We start from the raw sequence: 19,827 nt of genomic DNA, 5'->3' as shown, positions 1-19,827 counted from the left end.
TTAGCGAAATAATTTGTTGTTGGTTTTTAAGAGTTTAAGTAATCTTTTGGGGATCCCTGGGTGGCTCAGCGGTTTAGCGCCTGCCTTTGGCCCAGGGTGTGATCCTGGAGTCCTGGGATCGAGTCCCACATCGGGCTCCCTGCATGTAGCCTGCTTCTCCCTCTGCCTGTGTCTCTGCCTCTCTTTCTCTGTCTCATATAAATACATAAATACATAAATAAAATCTTTGAAAAAATTTAAGGAAAAAAAAAGAGATTTTAAGTAATCTCTATACCCAACATGGGGCTAAAATTTATAATCCTGAGATCAAGAGTCCTACGCTCCACTGACTGAGCCAACCAAGCACACCCTTAGTAATTTGTTTAGCATTTACCCATTTTACAAGAAACAGGAAATAATTAAGGAATTAAAGTTCTACTGACAATACATTTTTCACTGACAGACTTGGAAAATAATTTAGATAAGCAGTTGTCTTACATGTATGCAGATGGGCTGTATAAGCACTAGGAACACAGAGTTGCGGCAAGGGGGAATATTCCCTAGGGTATCAATAAATATGATCTCACTGAAATACAAAATCTATGTATGACAAGACATTAAAACGAAAATCAACAGGTAGGGAGAAACTGTAATGTATGTAAAAATCAAAGGAGTTAATAGCATGCATGAAAAGATCTTTTCTGGGGCACCTGGGTGGCTTAGTAGGTTAAGTGTCTAACTTCAGCTCAAATCATGATCTCAAGATCCTGGGATTGAGCCCCACAACAGGCTCTACACTCAAGAGGGAGTCTGCTGTCCCTCTGCCTATCTCTTTCCCCCACCCCCGTCACTTAAGCTCTCTCAAATAAATAAATACAATCTTAAAAAAAAAAAAAAAAGGCTCTCTCCTATTATTAAGAAAAAGACAAGTCCATAAAAAGGACAAGGAAAACTGTGAAGGAAGCAATCCACGGCCAATCAACATGAAATAAATTGAATTACACCAGTAATTCAATCTGGAAAATGTAACAGGATTCTTTTTCTTAACAGATTACCCAAGATGTAAACAGAATATGCCCACACTGGTAAGAGGGAGAGAACACTGGTACTACCAGGCTATTGCCGAGAATATTAACTGGCTAAGTCCAGCCTGCCTTGTTCCCTCCCCCCAACTACCAAAACCTTTCTGAGGTTAACTTAGCAGTATCTACCAAATATTAAATAACAGAATCATTTGATTCAGCAACTTCACCTCTAAAAATCAATTCAACAGTAATATCTGAATGTGTTCACAAAGAAATATGTATTAAGGATGTCCTAAACAGCAACAGCAACTTTTGTTAATAGGGGGGAGAGCGGGGGAGGGGTGGGGGACAACCTAATCAACTCATTATAGAAAAATTATGCGTTTACAGAAAACTATGCTATCACAAATAGATTTATATATACATAAATAGCAAAATTTGAGACATTTAGTAAAAAAAAAAAAAACAGGAATACTGTTTTTAAGACACTATAAACACGCATGTACACCACACATAAATCCTGTATACATGTACATAAAACATAGCAAAGGGTCTAGAAAGCATATGTACCCAAACTTTTATTAATGAAGAGGCTAGATGAAAGTGGAATTCTGTAATTTTTTCCATGTAATTCTTTCATAATGTATTTATGGATTCATGTATTCTCTTCTAATAATATCAAATCAATGAGAAAACAACTCAAAGCAGGACACAAAAACTATAGATATAAAACATACAGAAAAAAGAGGTTTCGAGGATAACATAAAAGATGTGACATGCAAATAACAAATGTTCCAGAAAAAGAAAAACAGATAAAGATAAGCAATTAAATAAATTCCAAAAGAAAAATTCCACCAATTTGAGGACAGACCCAAATCTGAAAACTGTTGAGGGCCATGAAGTTGCAGACTGGTGAGATTCAGAGTTGGTTACCAACTTTTCACGTACAAACGCAGAAACCACAATCTAGGAACATATTCTTTGAATGGACTATTTTCATAACTTCAATTGTGGTAAATATTTTGTAAATATTTTATTTTTTAAAATGAGGCTTTGCATCAAGTTGGTAGAACGAAATATATAGAAAACAATTATTCCAAATGACTTTAAAACAGAATAATCTGTGATGAACCCCTTGAGTAAGATTCCCTGAACATAAATGTAATGGGGGTGGGGGAGGAGTTAAAAATGGTTTTCAGTATCACACTGTAAAAGCGACAGTGTTAATACTGTAATTCTGTGACTTGTGTGTGAGAAAAGCAAATAAATAATTATGTTGCTATTGCTTAGTAAGAGGATTTTCAGCAAGAAAGGCGATACTGAGTTTAAACTAGATGATGAGGTTCAGTAAAAACCTTATAGTAAACCTCAACTGCAAATAATTATATGAACTCATGATATGTCTTTAAATGTGTGCATCTTCAATCTATCTAGCAAAGAGATCTAAAAAAAAAAATGACTTATTCAGTAATAACAACTATCCCTAGATCCTATAAATGCCACATCCCAGGAAAAGAAACCAGGCTCCGTAGCAAAATGGCCAAATCTAGGTCTGATGCAGGAAATACATGAGTACATGAGACAGCCAGAAACATCTTTGTCAGAGTAGAAAACAAGGTAGGTATCAAAGAACAGGGTTGCAACAAAAAACCCCGGAGTCAATCTTAAGAGGCTTCACGCAGCCCAAGATGAAACAGTTGAACTTTGGTAAGCATAATAATTATCCTGGAGAGAAGCAAAGAACATGTATTTAAATCAATGAATCTATAATACCCAAACCAACTCATTACTGTGAAAACCTCAGGACTACTGACATTTTGGGCCAAATAATTCTTGTAGGGAGATCTCTTGTACATAGTAGGATGTTTAGGAGCATCCGTACCCTCTAACAACTAGATATTACATGCTATTAACCCCTTCCAAGTTATGACAACGAAAAACGTCCCCCAACCCTGCCAAACGTCCACATATGAATTGGTCTTGCTAAAAATCTGATGAGAATCTGACCAGGTATCTGCATACACTTGCAAGTTTGCAGGAAATTCAGGAATAGAAGACTGAAACAGTATCACTGGGATGCAATAGCAACATTCAGATTGTGAGTCTCCATGTAACCAACATTTATTTTTTAAATACCAAAAACAGGAAAGATGCAATGAAAACACAATGGAGGGGAATCTATAGATTACAAGACATCTGGAACAACTCTATGTAATGTGTGGACTGTACACGGATTAAATGGGCTGCAGCAGGACCAGGACAGAACACTGACTCAGGAAGAATAAGAAAAGGAAAAATGAGGGATGCCTGGGTGGCTCAGTGGTTGAGCATGGGCCTCAGGCTCAGGGTGTGATCCTGGAGTGCTGGGATTTAAGTCCCACATCGGGCTCCCCGCAGGATGCCTGCTTCTCCCTCTGCCTGTCTCTGCCTCTTTCTCTATGTGTCTCTCATGAACAAATTTTTAAGAAAATGGTAAGAAAAGAAAAGAAAAGAAAAGAAAAGAAAAGAAAAGAAAAGAAAAGAAAAGAAAGAAAAGAAAGAAGAAAAGAAAGAGAAAAAAAGAAAGGAAGAAAAAAAGAAAGAAAAGAAAACCAAAGCAGAAAAGAAAAACACTTAAAAAAATTTTTACACAGTTCTGTAAGTGTAATCATCTTTGTAGGCATATATACCAAATTAATTTTATTTTATTTTTTAAAGATTTTATTTATTTATTCACGAGAAACATGGGGGTGGGGGGGGGGAGAGACACAAGCAGAGGGAGAAACGGGCTCCATGCAGGAAGCCGACACGGGACTCAATCCTGGGTCTCCAGGATCATGCCTTGGGCTGAAGGCAGCACTAAACCACTGAGCCACACAGGCTGCCACTAAACTAATTTCAAAAACTTATTTTACACAATAAAAACTAGATTCAGGATCTCACAGTGGTTCAAGTCTATAATTGTGCACAATAAAAATTAAGAGACAGTTACAATGAAAGGAGAAAGACAATTGAGTTTTAGGTCTGAACACCCAAAATACAAGAAATAAGAACCAAAATATTCACCAGATAAAAATATCTACTTGGTATGTATTTTTTAAAGCATGTTTCATTCTATATGATAAACAGTTTATCAAATAAGACAATAAATTAACAAAGAATGAAATAAAGTAACTTAACTAACTGAGCCAAGTACATACCATGGAGTTCCAGGAATGGGAGTAGTAGCTACTGGCTTTGCCTTCTGGGCAGCCTTTTCTTCTTCAGTCATCTCCTCCTCTTTGGGCTCCTAAGGGAAATGAGGTTACTCCCATTTAATTAGTATCACAAAACTATACCTGAATCTCACACAAATACAAGTAATACTGCAAATACCTCAAAGTACAACCAACATCAGGCCTGTTGCTAGGATAGTGAGGACTGTGAGTAGGGACTTCTAAGAAAGTTCTAAAACTTTGCTCCCTAGACAGAGCCAAATTCTACAACAGCAGACTCCAGCAACAGCAGATGGTCCTGTCTTACAGATTCACTATCTGCTTAGGAACAGAAGTAGAGAACTTAGGATAGAAAACTAGATGAGACCTCTTCACTTAAGGTTCCTTCTTTCTCCTGCTAATAACTTCCTTACTAATAAAACATGACTATCATTAGTCTCTCACTGAATAAAGGAAGCTTCCAAAAAGCAGAGCTCTTATAGTGCTGTTAGAGATCATTCCAATGTCAGGAGAAGACCAATAAAATGTAACATTCCCCAAATATATAAAATTGTATTTATGGGATGCCTGGGTGGCTCAATGGTTGAGCGTCTGTCTGCCTTTGGCTGAGGTCGTGATCCTAGAGTCCTGGGATCGAGTCCCACATCGGGCTTTCCCGCAGGGAGCCTGCTTCTCCCTCTGCCTATCTCTCTGCCTCTCTCTCTCTGTGTCTCTCATGAATAAATAAATAAAACAATAAAACCTTTTTTTTTAAAAAAATTGTACTTCTAATTTTTACCATGTGCCAGTCTATACATCAGGAGGCCGGAATTGGGTCCATGCCTTGGTCCAAGGCCCTTTCTTTTTAGGGGCCTTGATTTACTGTAAGAAGTAATTTAATGAAACTTTTAAAGGAAAAATTGAATTACCAACTTCAAAGAACCTTAAAATTTCAGAAGTCAGACCATTAACAATTATCTAAAACTGTATCAGATGAGTTTTCAATTACAACTAAATTGTAGACAATAATCAATGCTAGCTCCCAAGTTAACCGGTCGTGGCCCTTTACCTCCTTTATCTCCTTTATAGGCTCTTCCTTAGGGTCCTCCTCCTCCGTCTCCATTGGCAGAGGTTCTTCGGAAGGTTCTTTAATTGGCTCTTTAATCTTCTCCTCCAATTTTTCTATTACAAAGTTAAGACAATGTCACTCAATGGTTTTTGTTATAATTTTCCAAGAACTTTCAGAGACTAAAGAATGGAGATACTCTGTAACCAGGAGTTATTAACCACCAAGATAAAATGTTCTTCTTTGTACCATGATTAATTTCAATATAATGTAATGGTCAAGTTGAAATACCTTGCTATCCCATCAGGAAACTGTCACTAGAGAAGAACCACTGATTGCAGAGGGACATGAAGTCTTTCAAGTCACTCACGCATCCTTTGTAGCAATGATTCATTTTGCTCAAAGGGATAAGATACTAAGAGACTTAGAAACAGGAACTTATAATACAGAAAATTATGAGTTTTCTTCATCCAAGACTCCCCAAGGGCCTCTATTTCTTTCTTCAGAAACAAATGCTATACACACATTTCTTCCTTATATCAATAATCTCAGAAATTACACAGGAGAACAATTACGTAATTCCTAACTGCAATAACAGATTATGTGACAGATAAATAATTTAATTTCTCTGGATGGAAAAAAATCATAGACCAACATCTAAGTGGAACTGGCTTTTTAAATTCATACATATTTATCAGTTTGGTAGAAATAAATAATCCAACAACGATGGAATTAGCAAATTCTTAAAATGCGTTAAAAAGGAATTTAACTCAGAATTTCAAACAGCATTCTATTTGTAGTACCATGGCTTTTACTATGTCTCAACAAGTCATTAAAACAGTACCTTTTTCCTTTAGCTCTTGGGGTTTTTCCCAGGTTGATTCTAATGTTCTATTATTATAGTAATATGTCTTTCCATCTGCTGTTTTATATTCAGTCCACTCAGAAACCGCCGTTGCTCCAGCTAAGGTAGCAGGGGAAGCTGCAATAGCAACCTGGGGGTGTATCATAGGTACGATAGGAGGGGCCATGCCTGGCAATACACCTAAAAGAAGAAGAATACAAAGTTAGGTCCAAGTATCAAACTGCAATGCAAAATGAAAACTTTAAAATATGAGCTATATCTTCCATTAAATATTAATAAATGAATGAGCCAGTTGGAACAAAAACAACAAATCATATAAAATGTGATTTCATTTCATTACTTAATGCTATTTCCCTGGTTTAGGTCTAAGATCTAAATCCAATTAGATTTCAGAAATTCAACCCAAGAAGTACCTTAAGAATAGTCAAAAATTTGGATCGAAGTTATGATGAAGTCCTAACAGTAAGTTATAAAAATCATGACACATTCTCTACATGTGAACAGAAATATATTTTTATAAAGAATCTCTCAAATTCTAATGAAATCAAGCCAACAAACATTTACTGAGCCTATTTCCTGAGGCAAAATTATCTTCTAGTTCTAAGGTACCTAAAAGGGTATGAATAAAATTCTCAGTTTTAAAGTAAATGACTGAGTTTATTATCAAATCCACTTTAATATACTAAGTGATTAAGTCAGGTGTCTCTGTTAACTCTTTGTCAGTTTAGGTTTTTTTCCTTAAAAAAAAAAAAAAGGCAGTTTCTATTTTTTAAAAGATAAGCCAAGCTTAGTATTTTTTTTAATCAGACAGCTAAACAAGCTGACATTATATAAATAATTAAAGGTATATGAATCCAAATTGAAAAAAAAAAAAACCCTCAAATCCTATTCTAGAATTTAAGTTTCAGGTAGCTGTCTTCAAGAAGTTTAAAATTTAAGTTTATACTATACACACAAATATTCACACACATATACTCACTAGCATGCAAGCATAATCACATCACTTTACACATGGAAATGATTTTTTTATATTTAACTTAGAAACACACATCAAAAATAAAATTAAATGTTATGAATATGAGAATGAAGTTGTTTACACTTATTACAAAAATTAAGATATAAAGTGATCTGACCTTATTTGCTTTTGTGAACCAAAGAAGCTAATACTACAGGCAATTGGGAAAATTAAGTGTTGGCCAAATATGACAACTGCATTTATACTGCTCATTAAAAAGAAAAATATAAAAAAATCCACTCACTTGGGCAAAAATAAATAAATAAAAGGATAAACAACAACATTCACTACCATGCCAACTTACAGACAAAACAAACTAAGATGGTTTTAAAAATTACCGGTCTTGGTGGTAGCGACTGTCTTTACATACGGGCAGCTGACTATTTGCATCATTGCTACACCTGTAAAATGGATAAGCAAGCATACGTTGGAAAGCTGCCATGGTATGTCGGCTACCACTGGGATTCAGGGAAGTAATTTACCACTACAATTTAGAATGCAATTTCCAATGAAAAAGACCAAGAATGGAGTAAAATTTCTTTTTTGTTTGACATTTTGTGGGAAGTGGTGCCAAATCCAATGATAACTAATTCTAAATTATAGCATCAATTACCTTTTTATCAAACCAGCTGTGATAATACTTGAAGGAGTCTTGAGAGTTTAAAATCGATGAAGGAAGCCCCTTCATTAAATATATATATAACAAGTTCTCGTGTGGGACATTTTCCCACAGGACATCAAACCCATGCTGCTGTTGCTTAGATACCAGTGAAAGGCAGATGCAGCATGACACTGACAAGACACTTTCTCTGTGCTGCTAAGTGGGAACTACATGCAGAAGCTGAGGCATGGAGCATAACCATGCAGAAGGAGAAAAAGAATAAGATAGGACAAAGAAGGGTGTGAGAGAAAGGAAGTAAGGTATGAGATGGATCCAAATATCCCAATGCAAATATTTCAAATAAAAGGGCAGAGAATGAAAAGAAGGGTAGCATTCAACTAATGACAAAATATCCATTTTCAGTGCCTGCTCTGTGGAATGTCACAGGCTTGAAACAATGTGGAAGCAGGCTAACATGTGAAGAAAAATACAGCCCCTTTAGTATCACTTATGACTACATGGGCTGATTGTTTCAGAAACCTCTATTATTTAAGCCAACTAAAGGAGTAGCACTTGTATCAAAGAATGGAAATTACGTACAGTTCTTAGAAGAATGAAGACTCATCATGATGCATTACAGTGTGATAAAAAGGGAATGAAAGGAAAAGCTGGAAAACTAAGACTGATTAATTGAAGAAAGCCAAAATTAAGTGTGAAATAGAAAAAAAACTTTTAAAGGAAAAGGCTGAAGGCAGGAAGAAAAGGGGTTTGGGGATTAGGTTTTAATTTCTATTTGTTTTGGTTGAAAAAACTAAATCTAGTTTGGTACCAATAATTTAAAGTAATACACTATTTTCCCCCACTAAAGTACAGGAAAAGAAATTTCACTTAATTTAGAGATGAAAATTGAAATTAAACCCCTGGGTTTGTAAATAATGTACCTAAGTTCACGCACGCACACACAAAAATACTGCCAATTTTTGAAAAATGCCTTTAATTTCTTAATTACCATTTTAAGTAAAGAATATTAAAGCTAAACTTTCAACTACCTCTGAAACTAAACAAAAGCACTAGATCATAAAAGCATGCTGAGTTAAGTCATATGTACGGTTCTGTTTTCCATAATGTTAAAAGAAGCAATGCAAAAATTAAGTTGGTTAAAGAAGTTATACCACATATTAGGTTTAAATTAGTATAAATACTGCCATCTGCAGGACCACTGAACCTATTAAGTCAACACTAGAAATTCAATTCTTAGCATATATGAACTTTATTCTCAATGTTCTCCAAAACCACTCCCAAAAGGTAATTTTAACTATCCATCTAAAACAGAAAATCAAACCTATTCATATTTAGGCCTAAGTGCCATTGTTAAATATCAACTGAGCCAACACAGAATGCCTATATTTGACTAACAACAAAGAGACCATACTGAAAGGTCATCTGTGTTTCTTTTCATACTATAAAGGTAAACTTAAGGTTTTCTTTAAGGATGATTACATACATAAGACTCAAAATTGCCATATATCTGAATTTTTAATCTTCTATTTAAAGGGACATCTGGGGTGCCTGGGTGGCTCAGTCAGATTTGGTTTTGGCTCAGGTGGTGATGATCTCTGGTTCCTGAGATAAGCCCCATGTCCAGCTCTGTACTCAGGGGGAAGGTGGCTTAAGATTCTCTATCTCCCTCTTCCTCTGCCCTTCCCTCTTCTCATGCTCACATGCTCTCTCCCAAATAAATAAAATTTAAAAAATAAAATTAAAAAGAACCTAAAGGGAGCATCTTCAATTTTCCTGTAAGTTTATTCTCAAATTATGTTCTACTAAGAAATTAGAAAATTTCACTTAGCATTTTGAAGAGTTCCATGTCAATGACAAGTTTCTTCATATTCTAAGATTTTATAGTTTCAGACATCCTGTAGTTTTAATCCAATTTACTATTCCCAATGCCAAGTCTTATTCCTGTATTTTTTTACCCGTAATTCTTCCACTCCTTTCCTTCATCTTATTTGACTATCCCTTCCTTAATCATTCTCATTAGAGCCATACATTGCTATTAGAGATAGAACTTAAAGCTCCAGAATAAATAACATCCAAATCCTTCCTGTTTACCTTACTGCCAAATTGATAAAAAGAGATCAATCCCACTGTATATAAAAGATCTGGGGAGAAGCAAAACAAGTCATCTTTTTCTTTTCTTTTTTTTCTTGCACCATGGAGAACGGAATTGAAAGGGAAATGAGAAAATGAATTCGTAGTATCAAAGATGCCTTACCACATAGACAAATATTGTTATTATTATTACTCTCTATTATACATTAACTCTCTAAGGAATCTTGGCATCTTGGACAAAATTTTACAGATTATCTACCTCAAGCTCACTTCCAAATGACCTACAAGATGACATTAGTGACTGCCATTTATTAAATGCTTTTTATGACTAAACTTCATAGGTACTACCTCATTTGGTCAAACGGTCACCACTAAAACCTGGGATGAGGATCAGAGAAGACTGACATCAAAACAGAGCTATAAATGAAGGGATTTTATTGTGACAAAATTCAACATTCTATAGATATCAATTCTGCTACTCTATACCTTTCACCCACTGGTCCTATTAACAACTTCCGAAGCAAAATAAAAATCCTCTCAACCTCTCAAATACTTCAGTAATATGATTACCCTACCCAACCCTCAATCTTCCCTCTACAGAATTAACAACCCAAGCTCCTTCAGATCATTCAGAATCCAGCAGCTGGTATGAATACTGTCCTTAACCCCAAATACACCTAAGATTCAAGAGCTCATGACCAGTGTCAACCTAGTCTCCATTTATCACCTGGTTTTCTACCAAGAGTATATCCAAAGAGGCAATTATCCAGCAGCTTGTCTTAAATTTAATTTAGAAAAAGGGCAATCCCTAGTATGAGGAAACATTTTTGGTTTCCCTCTTACTTTTAAATAGTTTTGAATTTCCTAAACATCACATATTGGGCACTTAATTACCTAACACTACATCAACAATGTGCAAAAGGTTTTCCTTAGGGGGAAAAAAACCTCACTAATTCTTAAAATTCTGGTTTCTTTCTTGCTAAGGTATAATAAATACCTAAGTAACTGTTTTTTTTCCAAGTGGTCACAAGGAAAAAGATAATTTAGAACAGTAACGATAATTTTAAAATGTACAAATCTAAGAAACAGCTGTACTACAACCCTATTCTTATATAAAAACTAGTAAAAATAAAGTAGCAAAAGACAGCGGGAGGAATATGAAACTGGGAGACAAAGGGCCTAAGTTCTATCCACCTCTGCTACAAACTAGCCCTGTGAACTTGAGCTCTCTAATGTAGAAAAGCTTCAAACTGAAATACTAGGAGAGCAGACCACAGATTAAGAGTTAATTGTGTTTGCCAACAGCAAATGCATTCAAATTAGGATGCCCAACACTGTCACTGTTTTAACCGCTACAGGAAAAATTCTACTTCACAATCTCACCGTTAACTATTTAAATGGTGCAGGTTATGCTTCATTTCACAAATGTTACAAGGAAAAGTTCTGGTTTTGTTCTTTGATGAATTTCTTACAGTTAAGTGACACATTTTCTTCCCAGTATAACACAGTTATTAAGAGCATGGTATTTGGGTCTGGAGTGCTTAGCTCATATCCCAACACGATCACTTACTATGTGACCATGGGCAAGTAATTTAACCTATCTGTGTACCTACCTCATACCATGGTTGCAAAACTGAGTTAGTTACACGTAAAGTGCTTAGAACAGGGCACGATGTATAAAATCAATATGTATTAGCTATTAATGACCTGATAAGTTCTCAACTTCACAAACTCAGTCCTTTAAAGATATTGCATTTGAACATAGTTACATGAAAAGATGATCATTTTTAACTCACTGAGGCCATTATCAAAAATGAGTGTAGCTTCAAATGTGGCTCTATTTTTAAGACATGTAAACAACAACAAAAAAGGACATTTACCAAAACTGAAGAGAAAATATTGCAGTTAGCCATGAATCTTTCAAAAACATTTCAAACAGGTGAGATTCAAGGCAAATTTCAAATGCAACAGACACATGAGAACAAACTAACTGACAATATGAAAACATAGCTGGAAAGGACTATTAGAATCTATTGGTTTACCTGGAAGTGGAATTGGCATGCCAGGAAGGGGAACACGAAACGGAGGTACCATTACTGGTGGAAAAGCAGGTATTGCTGCTGCTGGCTGAGGTACTGAATGAGGAACAGCAGGAGGTAACGTCTGGGGATGCGGCTGGGGAACAGTTTGCACAGGTGTGGCTGTAGGAGCAGGAGTTGAAACACTAACTGTAGGCGTGGCAACTGAAACAGCGGAACTTGGGGTCTGATCTTGTGTTGTGGGTGCTGATAAAAGATAAAAAAAAAGAATATGTATCACTCCTTCATAAACCATTTCGCTATATTCATTCATCATTCACTCATTCAGTAAGTACTTAAGAGCCCATTCCATGCACTGCGAGAAATTTCTAACAAGGTCTCTGTCTTCAAGAAGCTTGAAAATAGCTAAATGAAATACAAACATAACTAAAATACAAAATGAAATGGGATAAATGTAGCAGAGTGTACATCAAGACGCAAAGACCATTTCTAACTGTGAGAGGGTACAGAAAGTTGCATACTGTGATGACAGGCCTTGAAAGATTAGGATTTCAACAAGGACAATGACAGTGGAGGGGGAAAAATGAATAAAAGCAAAGAGGAGGTAACGACAAGGAATTGTTTAGAAAATACATGGCAAGCAGTCAACTAATAAAACACAAGGCATATCAAAAGAACCAGTGAGTTATGGCTGGAGAGGCAGGCCAGAGGCATCAAGTAGCAGGCTGTGACAGAAGTCTAAGGAGTCTGCACTTCACTGGGCAGGGAGAGGGAAGAGCTAATGTAAGTGTAGAAAACTGATCTAGGAGAATGCACACCAAAATGTATATTCTCATTACATCTGTAAATGTCTTCCACATTTTGCTACATATCCTTCATTAGTCTCAATTTTTTTCTAAGAATGCATACATGTGTTATTTGTGTGACTTTGTGAGTATAGAAAAGGTCTAAGAGAGGCAAAATGAAGGTTTCTGTATGGAAAGGATTAATCAATGTTTGTTTGATGAATTAATCTGGCAGATGAATGGGAAGAAGAGGAAGAACACAGGTGGGAAAATCAATTTCAGCCTTTCTGGAATTGTCCAAGCAAGGAAGAACAGAGAAAAAGGTAAGTAATAACTGATGACTGAGTATGAACAAAATGGAGTAAAAAACAAGTCAGGTTTCTCTACAATAATTTCAAAATAAAAAAGTGGAAAAAGAAAAAATAACAACTCAGGTTTCCAGTGTGAGAGACCAAGAGAATGTGAAACTAGGGATAATCTGACTCTACTACATTATTTTTAAGTAACAAAAATAAAACATTTCATCTCTAGGATCCCATTTAAAATCAAATTGTGACCCTCCCAAAATAAATAAATTCGTATTTTATACTTTTTAAAAAGTTTTAGTTCTCAAATATTATAAAACATTTTTATTATTTATTTATAAACCATTTAGTTCCAAAACAGAATTCATTTTGGTAATTCACTGGTAACAAATACTTCATTTTTTCTTGATGTAAAGAAAAACTTCAAACTACCTGTACTGGACTAAGAATGAATTTATCAAATTAAATGAAATAAAACCGTGCATTCCCAATCTTTATGCCAATTTTATTCTAAGGGAAAGCACACTGTTGAATACAAGCCACCCAATAATCCAACTAACAAAATTTATATCTTTTTTCAGCTCCTACTAATGAAAAACTCACTTAGGCTGGGAAGATGTGAGCAATTTCATACTTGTTAATGCGGGACTCACCTTGGCTAAATAGACAGCAGGGCCAAACAAGTATCTTCAGGGGCCCAGGAATGAATTGTTGGTCTAGCATAGACCTAGCCTTAGGGTACAGTATCATATTAATATAATTTTATAGAACAGTGTGAAAAATACAAATTACATGCAACATTTGCCCAGTCCCATAAATATACCACTTAGCATTTGTAATCTACCGTAATGGCTAAAAATATGTCTAGTTATTCTTCCCAATGTCCCTGAGAAGGAGGGTTCCATCAGCATTTTTCACGAACTTGCACACAATAAAATGAGTTTATGCTCAACTGGGGCTAAAACATAAATTTCTTAATAATTTTTAGTTCCATTAACACACAGGACTATACCGCAGTTCATACAACTACATTTTTAAAAATGTTATAGTAATAATTATTTAGATATAATTAGTAGAAGCAAGATAAAAAGTACTGTAGTCAGGAAAAGAATAGGAGTTACAAAAGTATCAAATTTCAAGTGGAAAGGAACACCAGTAGAAATGGCAAAAAGTTATTCACTCAATCCATTTCTCCTGTTGACACAGGATTTTCTAAATCTGATCGTGGCCATGAGTCATGAGAGGAAAGACACAAAGGCAATGAAAGAATTCAATGGAAAACTGGGAAAATGGTAGCTAGGACTTAATGGTCACTGAACTCCTGCCAACTCCTCTTGCTAAACTAACTAATGAAACGCTAGGCCTCAAATATACTACTAATCCAGCTTCAAATATTAATTTAAAAAGACAAGTGACTACAACAGATGGAGAAATACTAAGACTGTAGTATGACAACACTTCAGGATACTGAATCAAGTGAAATAAAAACAGACATCAGGAATACTCAGAAAGAACATCAAAAGTGATGCTTAAAGGCAATAAAAAGAACATGTTTCTGCTATTCTGTTCTTAGAATAAGGGCCTCCCAATCAGCGAAGGGCAGTACAAAAAAATGACAAACCAGAGTTCTGAAAGGAATAGTTTATAGCAGCAAGACAGCTTTGGGCCAATGGACAGACCACTATGATACAGAAACAGAATACACACAGGACAGTTAGAGTATTCTACTACCAACCTTCTTTAAAACAAAGTACTGCTCTTTCCCCTTCCTAAGAAGGAAGGTAACAAAGCATAAGCAACACAGCATCCACAGAGAACTGCAATGCTTTTATTAATCTCCTTCTGCCACTATCGCCACAGGTATGCCATAAAAACTGGCAGCTTCCTGCATTACCACACAGGTTTTGAGAAGCACGAGCCTACAAGAAGGGAAAGCCCCTCAGCCAGCTAGCTCCTGTCCGTTATACTTCCATGGCGGAATTCACCTTAGCTAAACGAGAAAATACTCGTAAAGCATTATTTACATCTTCCTACTAAGCGCATTTCCCCCCAAACTTCTAAAATATATCAAGTACAGCTGTTAAAATATATCAGTACAGTCTACATCAGGTGTACCTGACTTCTGCAGTTACTCCTTGTTATCAATCCAATTTGAATCTACTACTATTAAATCTCTCTCACTTCTTTCTTACAAGGTAAAAGACACTAATAATTCCCAAGTCCCTGAAGCTACGGGACTTTTCTTATTCTCATCTATTATCCAGGTAGCAAAATAATCCAACTTCTAATTATCTATAGGGTTAACTATGTATTTTCATGCCTGTATCATAACAAATAATCTAATTGGTAAAATCATTCTTTCATTATTTTTGGGCTGAATCTCATCCTAAAATTAAGTAGCACCATATATATAAAAACACAAACAAAAAACCTCCCAGAACTAGTAATGTAAATATAAACGACATCCTTTTAAGCAAATTAATTAATAATTCTTCTCTTCCCATCCCTAAAATCTATTAATCCCCTCTCATCTTTCTTGGAAAGGTCTACCCCGGGGGGCCTCTGTGATGTGACACCTGAAAATTCTCTCACTTTTCTGACTGTTTCTATCTCTGCTCTTCATCCATCCACCTGTATCCTATTCTAAGACCTATTTACCTCTAAACGAGATTAATGAAAACTTCCTAGTAATTTTTCCTGATTTCAGTAACACCCTCACAGTAAAAACAAAGAACACCAGAAAAATGTTCCAGAACACTGCACTTACACAGGACCCCGGAACCTACCTCCTTCACCTATTTGTTCTTAAAACTCTTTGTAATCTAGTCTCACTCTAAATATATTAACTGATATAACCACCCCCAACTCAGAAGAGTTTCTTAGCAATCCTATGAACTGTATTTGTTCTCATCTCCTGACCTTTGTTCATGCTGTCCTTCTACCTGAAAAATATCTTTACTTTGAAACCTACTCGAGTTCTACCACCCATCCTTCATGACCAACCTCAAAACCCAGTTTCTCCACCCATTTACTTGTCTCTCCCTATTCTTAACTTCCTACACCTTCTATTCTCACTGTATAACTGTGCACACTTCTAATTGTCCCACATATGTTATGCTTGCCTCAATTAAAAAAACTGGAAGGCCTGGAAGGCAGGAACAAAGACACTTATTTTACAAACCCCTCGGCACCCAGCTTTACTATCGGCCAAGATGAACAGCTACTTCTGCACTCCTCGGTTTAGCTCCATGAATGCCAAAAGCACAAATAGTTTCTTCTACTAATGTAAATTCCTGTTCCTTTTTTTAACCCAAAAATCTTAATGTCAATGTGTATTTTAAATAAAATCAAAGATAATACCTGAAACACTAGGATCATTTTGCAATGCAGTCCCTACTTGTCCATTTCTCTAGCCCCTGAATGAAAATACATGCTGGCTGGTACTCACTTGATACTGTCTGCGAAACCGAAGAGGCAGTTGTTGTGGTAGAAGTGGTAGAGGATGGGGTGGATGATGATGTTGAAGTGGACACTGCAGGTGCTGGGCTACTGGTTGTAGGGGTGGAAGCTCCTACTGCTTGTGCTTGTACTTGCGCCTGCACCTGGGCCTGCACCTGGGCCTGCGCCTGAGCCTGTGCTTGTGCCTGAGCCTGGGCCTGAGCCTGGGCCTGGGCCTGGGCCTGGGCCTGCGCTTGAGCTTGTGCTTGTGCCTGCGCCTGCGCCTGGGCCTGAACCTGAGCCTGGGCTGCAAGCATAGGTGTCAGTTCTGACTGCTGAATAACCTTAACTCCATCTGGTTTGGTCCATGCAGATTCACGTGTCCGAGCATTATAATAATAAACCTGCAGAGGAAGCAAAATCGTTGGTATCCCAGAATCTGTCAACTATCATTAAAAAACAATAATGCAACTATATTGTCTTAAAAGGTATTAAAAAAAAAAAACTTAGAAAAAAGAAGTAGATGGAAACTAGCTGTTGTTTATTATAATACTAAAGGTAACTTTTCCCTTTTCACCCCTTCCCCTAATGTCCTATGAGCACACTGTCTTGAACATTAAAAGGAAACCAAAGTTATATTTTGTGTACAAAGTTAACACAGCAGGCCTCAGACTGCTCTCCATAGAAAGCCCTGTTTGCAAAGCTGACCCGTGACTGGCATTTGGACACCAGAATTCTAAGAGGGCTCCCACCATTCCCTGAAAATCCTGTACTCATTGGCTCAGGCGAGCTTCAGTGGTAGATAACACTTCACAGGTACCGTCACAATTCCATGCTGAAGGAATTAAACATGTTCTATGTTCTATTTGATTCCACTGAGGGGACTCTTGGAAGCTTGTGCCTGGTTTCCTCCAGTCTTTCCCCATACACCTTTCTTTCTTTGCTGGTTTTGCTTCGGATCCTTTCACTGTAATTAGTCTTAGCTGTAAGTACTACTATATGCGGAGTTCTGGGAGTTCTCCTAGCGAACACCAAACCTCATGACACTTTAAAATCCAAGCTTCCAGAATCATAAGTAAACATATGTGAGCATTCCAGGCAACCTTACGTCTGTGCAGAAGTCCAATCCGGTGAGCCTTTCTTTGCGTTCTAACCTATCCAGTGCTTATCTGGGACTTGTTTTAATTGGCAAGGATACAGTCACTGATGTTCATCTGCCAGGATAACCACCTAAATGTATTTTATAATTTACCTTCCCATCTGGAGTTTTATTTTCAACCCATATCTCCTCGGTAGGAGGCAATGCTGGAGTACCAGGAGCAGTAACAGGAGGCATTCCTGGTGGAAACATCATACCCGGAGGAGGAGGCATGGTTCCCATGGGCGGAGGCATAAAAGGTGGTCTCTGTTGATTAAGGAAAACAGTAATGGTCACTTGTATTTATCTTTCTTTTCCTTCAAATGACTAAATTCTACCCAATAGTAAAGTAGTATATAAGAGAAACTAGTTTTATAGTCCATTCAAATACATTCATCTAGGTTGTATAAGACAAGTTTCTCTTTAACAAAGATGACTACTCACTGAGGGGGGCACTTGACGGGATGAGCACTGGGTGTTATTCTGTATTGGTAAATTGAACACCAATAAAAAATAAATTTATTATAAAAAAAATGACTACTAAAACAGACTTAAAAAGAAATACATCAAAATACTAACAGGGTGGCACCCCGGGTGGCTCAGCGGTTTAGCGTCGCCTACGGCCCAGGGCGTGATCCTGAAGGCCTGGGATCGAGTCCCATGTCCGTCTCTCTACATGCAGCCTGCTTCTCCCTTTGTCTATGTCTCTGCCTCTCTCTCTGTGTGTTTCTCATGAATGAATGAATGAATGAATGAATGAATATTTTTTTAAAAAATACTAACAGGAGTCCTCGCTGTGTTACAGCCTCATGGACGAATCAATCTTGCTATATTCTTTATACTTTAACTGTATTATTTCATGACCCTGGGCAGTGGATTATTTTCAAAAGGAAAAAACTGATTTAGCATTTTGCTGAACACCAAGCACACCAATGTCTCCATACCTCATCTATGACAGGAACCAATCATAAGAGAAACATTATTTCATAAAATAACACAGCAAGAACTAAAAAAGAAAAATCACCTATACCTAACCCTTTATTCTCTTTTCCTATAAAGCAGTTAACTATAATAAGGTAGGAAAATATTCATCATTTCTTTTTCCCAAATAATACTAATAATGTAGCTTAAAAACACAAACATCAGGAAGTTTAAAAGACAGTTAAATAGTTATCCATTTTACTTTTAGTGAAAATAAGAACTTAAATGGTATATATTACAATTTTTAACAGATTTCCTGGAGCCACTGCTGATCTAATCCTATCTCTGACAATTCCTTTACTGTCATTCTTTAACAATTGCTGACACAAGACCCCGAGTCAAACAATTTAACTGCAACTGCTATATCTTACTTACTAAAGCAGAAAAGTGGCCTGGTATTTTAAAAACAGATTCCGAACAGGAATTTAAAAGATGCCTCTATAATCTATAAGTAACATTAAAATTCAATTATCCAAAGTAACTTAAACTGTATAACGGGACAAACACTATGCTAATAATATGAAACTGCGTTTCCTTTTTCTAAAACGGTCTTTCCCACACTCCAGGTTTTTCTGGATTCAGTTTGGTCTTTCCAGCAACAGCACACAGACTTTCATTCTATGATATAACCACCCTAAATATGTTTCATGCACCATTAGCTAGAAATCATTTGGATTTGAAGTAAAACCACTCTCTTATCCATCAAGACCAAGAAATGCATCACAACATTAGAAAATATCACATTACAACATCTGACTTATTTCCATTAGAAAGTTACATTAGTTCATTACATTTTATGGTTATTTCACAAGTAGATTTAACTCTTAAAGACACAAATTAGAATATATCCACCTATCATTACAAGTTATACCAGAGTCAGTAGGTCAAAAAGTTATTTCTTATTCTAATCTTCAAAGAAATATAAAACCATTTAATACGGGGGGGGGGGGGGGGGCATATAGAACTATCCACTTCTTGGAAGGCAATACAATTACTTAGCAAAATATTAAAACCTCGTGTCTCTTCCATAAATATAACCCTATCTAGACTGAATTAACTTCACTTAAATACTACATCGTTACCCTTTTCTATTTTTAGTAAGTTCAATCTTGATTATCTAAGCTAATGGAGGGCAGATGGCAGCACTATATTTATTCGGTTTCAGAGGTGTGCTGGCTAGATAAACATGAAAACAGATACATACTCAAACAAAAAGAATACAATCTCAAAAGTAGACATTTGAGAGTCGATATCTTCATGACATCATTTTAGACAATAAATGAGTCTATGTAAACTAGAGAGAAA

At 36.3% G+C, this 19,827-nt stretch overlaps 1 protein-coding gene across 8 annotated transcripts in view; it reads right to left on the bottom strand.

The window, feature by feature from the left end:
• The window catches only part of TCERG1 (transcription elongation regulator 1), a 64,964-nt gene that overhangs the window by 36,753 nt on the left and 8,384 nt on the right, over positions 1 to 19,827 (bottom strand). For 4 of the 8 annotated variants that reach the window (XR_012000009.1, XR_003238082.2, XM_026018520.2 and 1 more), the window contains exons 3-9: positions 17,656 to 17,808; positions 16,414 to 16,807; positions 11,879 to 12,121; positions 7,462 to 7,524; positions 6,088 to 6,288; positions 5,247 to 5,359; positions 4,184 to 4,272 (exon numbers count right to left, since the gene is read on the bottom strand). Coding sequence is in view for 4 of the 8 variants with exons in the window: in XM_026018520.2 (XP_025874305.2) it covers positions 4,184 to 4,272; positions 5,247 to 5,359; positions 6,088 to 6,288; positions 7,462 to 7,524; positions 11,879 to 12,121; positions 16,414 to 16,807; positions 17,656 to 17,808 (1,256 nt within the window). In the remaining 4 variants the exon portion in view is untranslated. The remainder of the gene's footprint in view (positions 1 to 4,183; positions 4,273 to 5,246; positions 5,360 to 6,087; positions 6,289 to 7,461; positions 7,525 to 11,878; positions 12,122 to 16,413; positions 16,808 to 17,655; positions 17,809 to 19,827) is intronic. The other 4 variants (XR_012000010.1, XR_012000011.1, XM_026018528.2 and 1 more) reach the window with 1 other exon arrangement.

This window comes from Vulpes vulpes, chromosome 2, assembly GCF_048418805.1.
Source record: "Vulpes vulpes isolate BD-2025 chromosome 2, VulVul3, whole genome shotgun sequence".
Lineage (NCBI taxonomy): Eukaryota > Metazoa > Chordata > Mammalia > Carnivora > Canidae > Vulpes > Vulpes vulpes.
The sequence above is the reverse complement of the archived record's forward strand: the minus strand, read 5'-3'. Positions and strand labels throughout refer to the sequence as shown.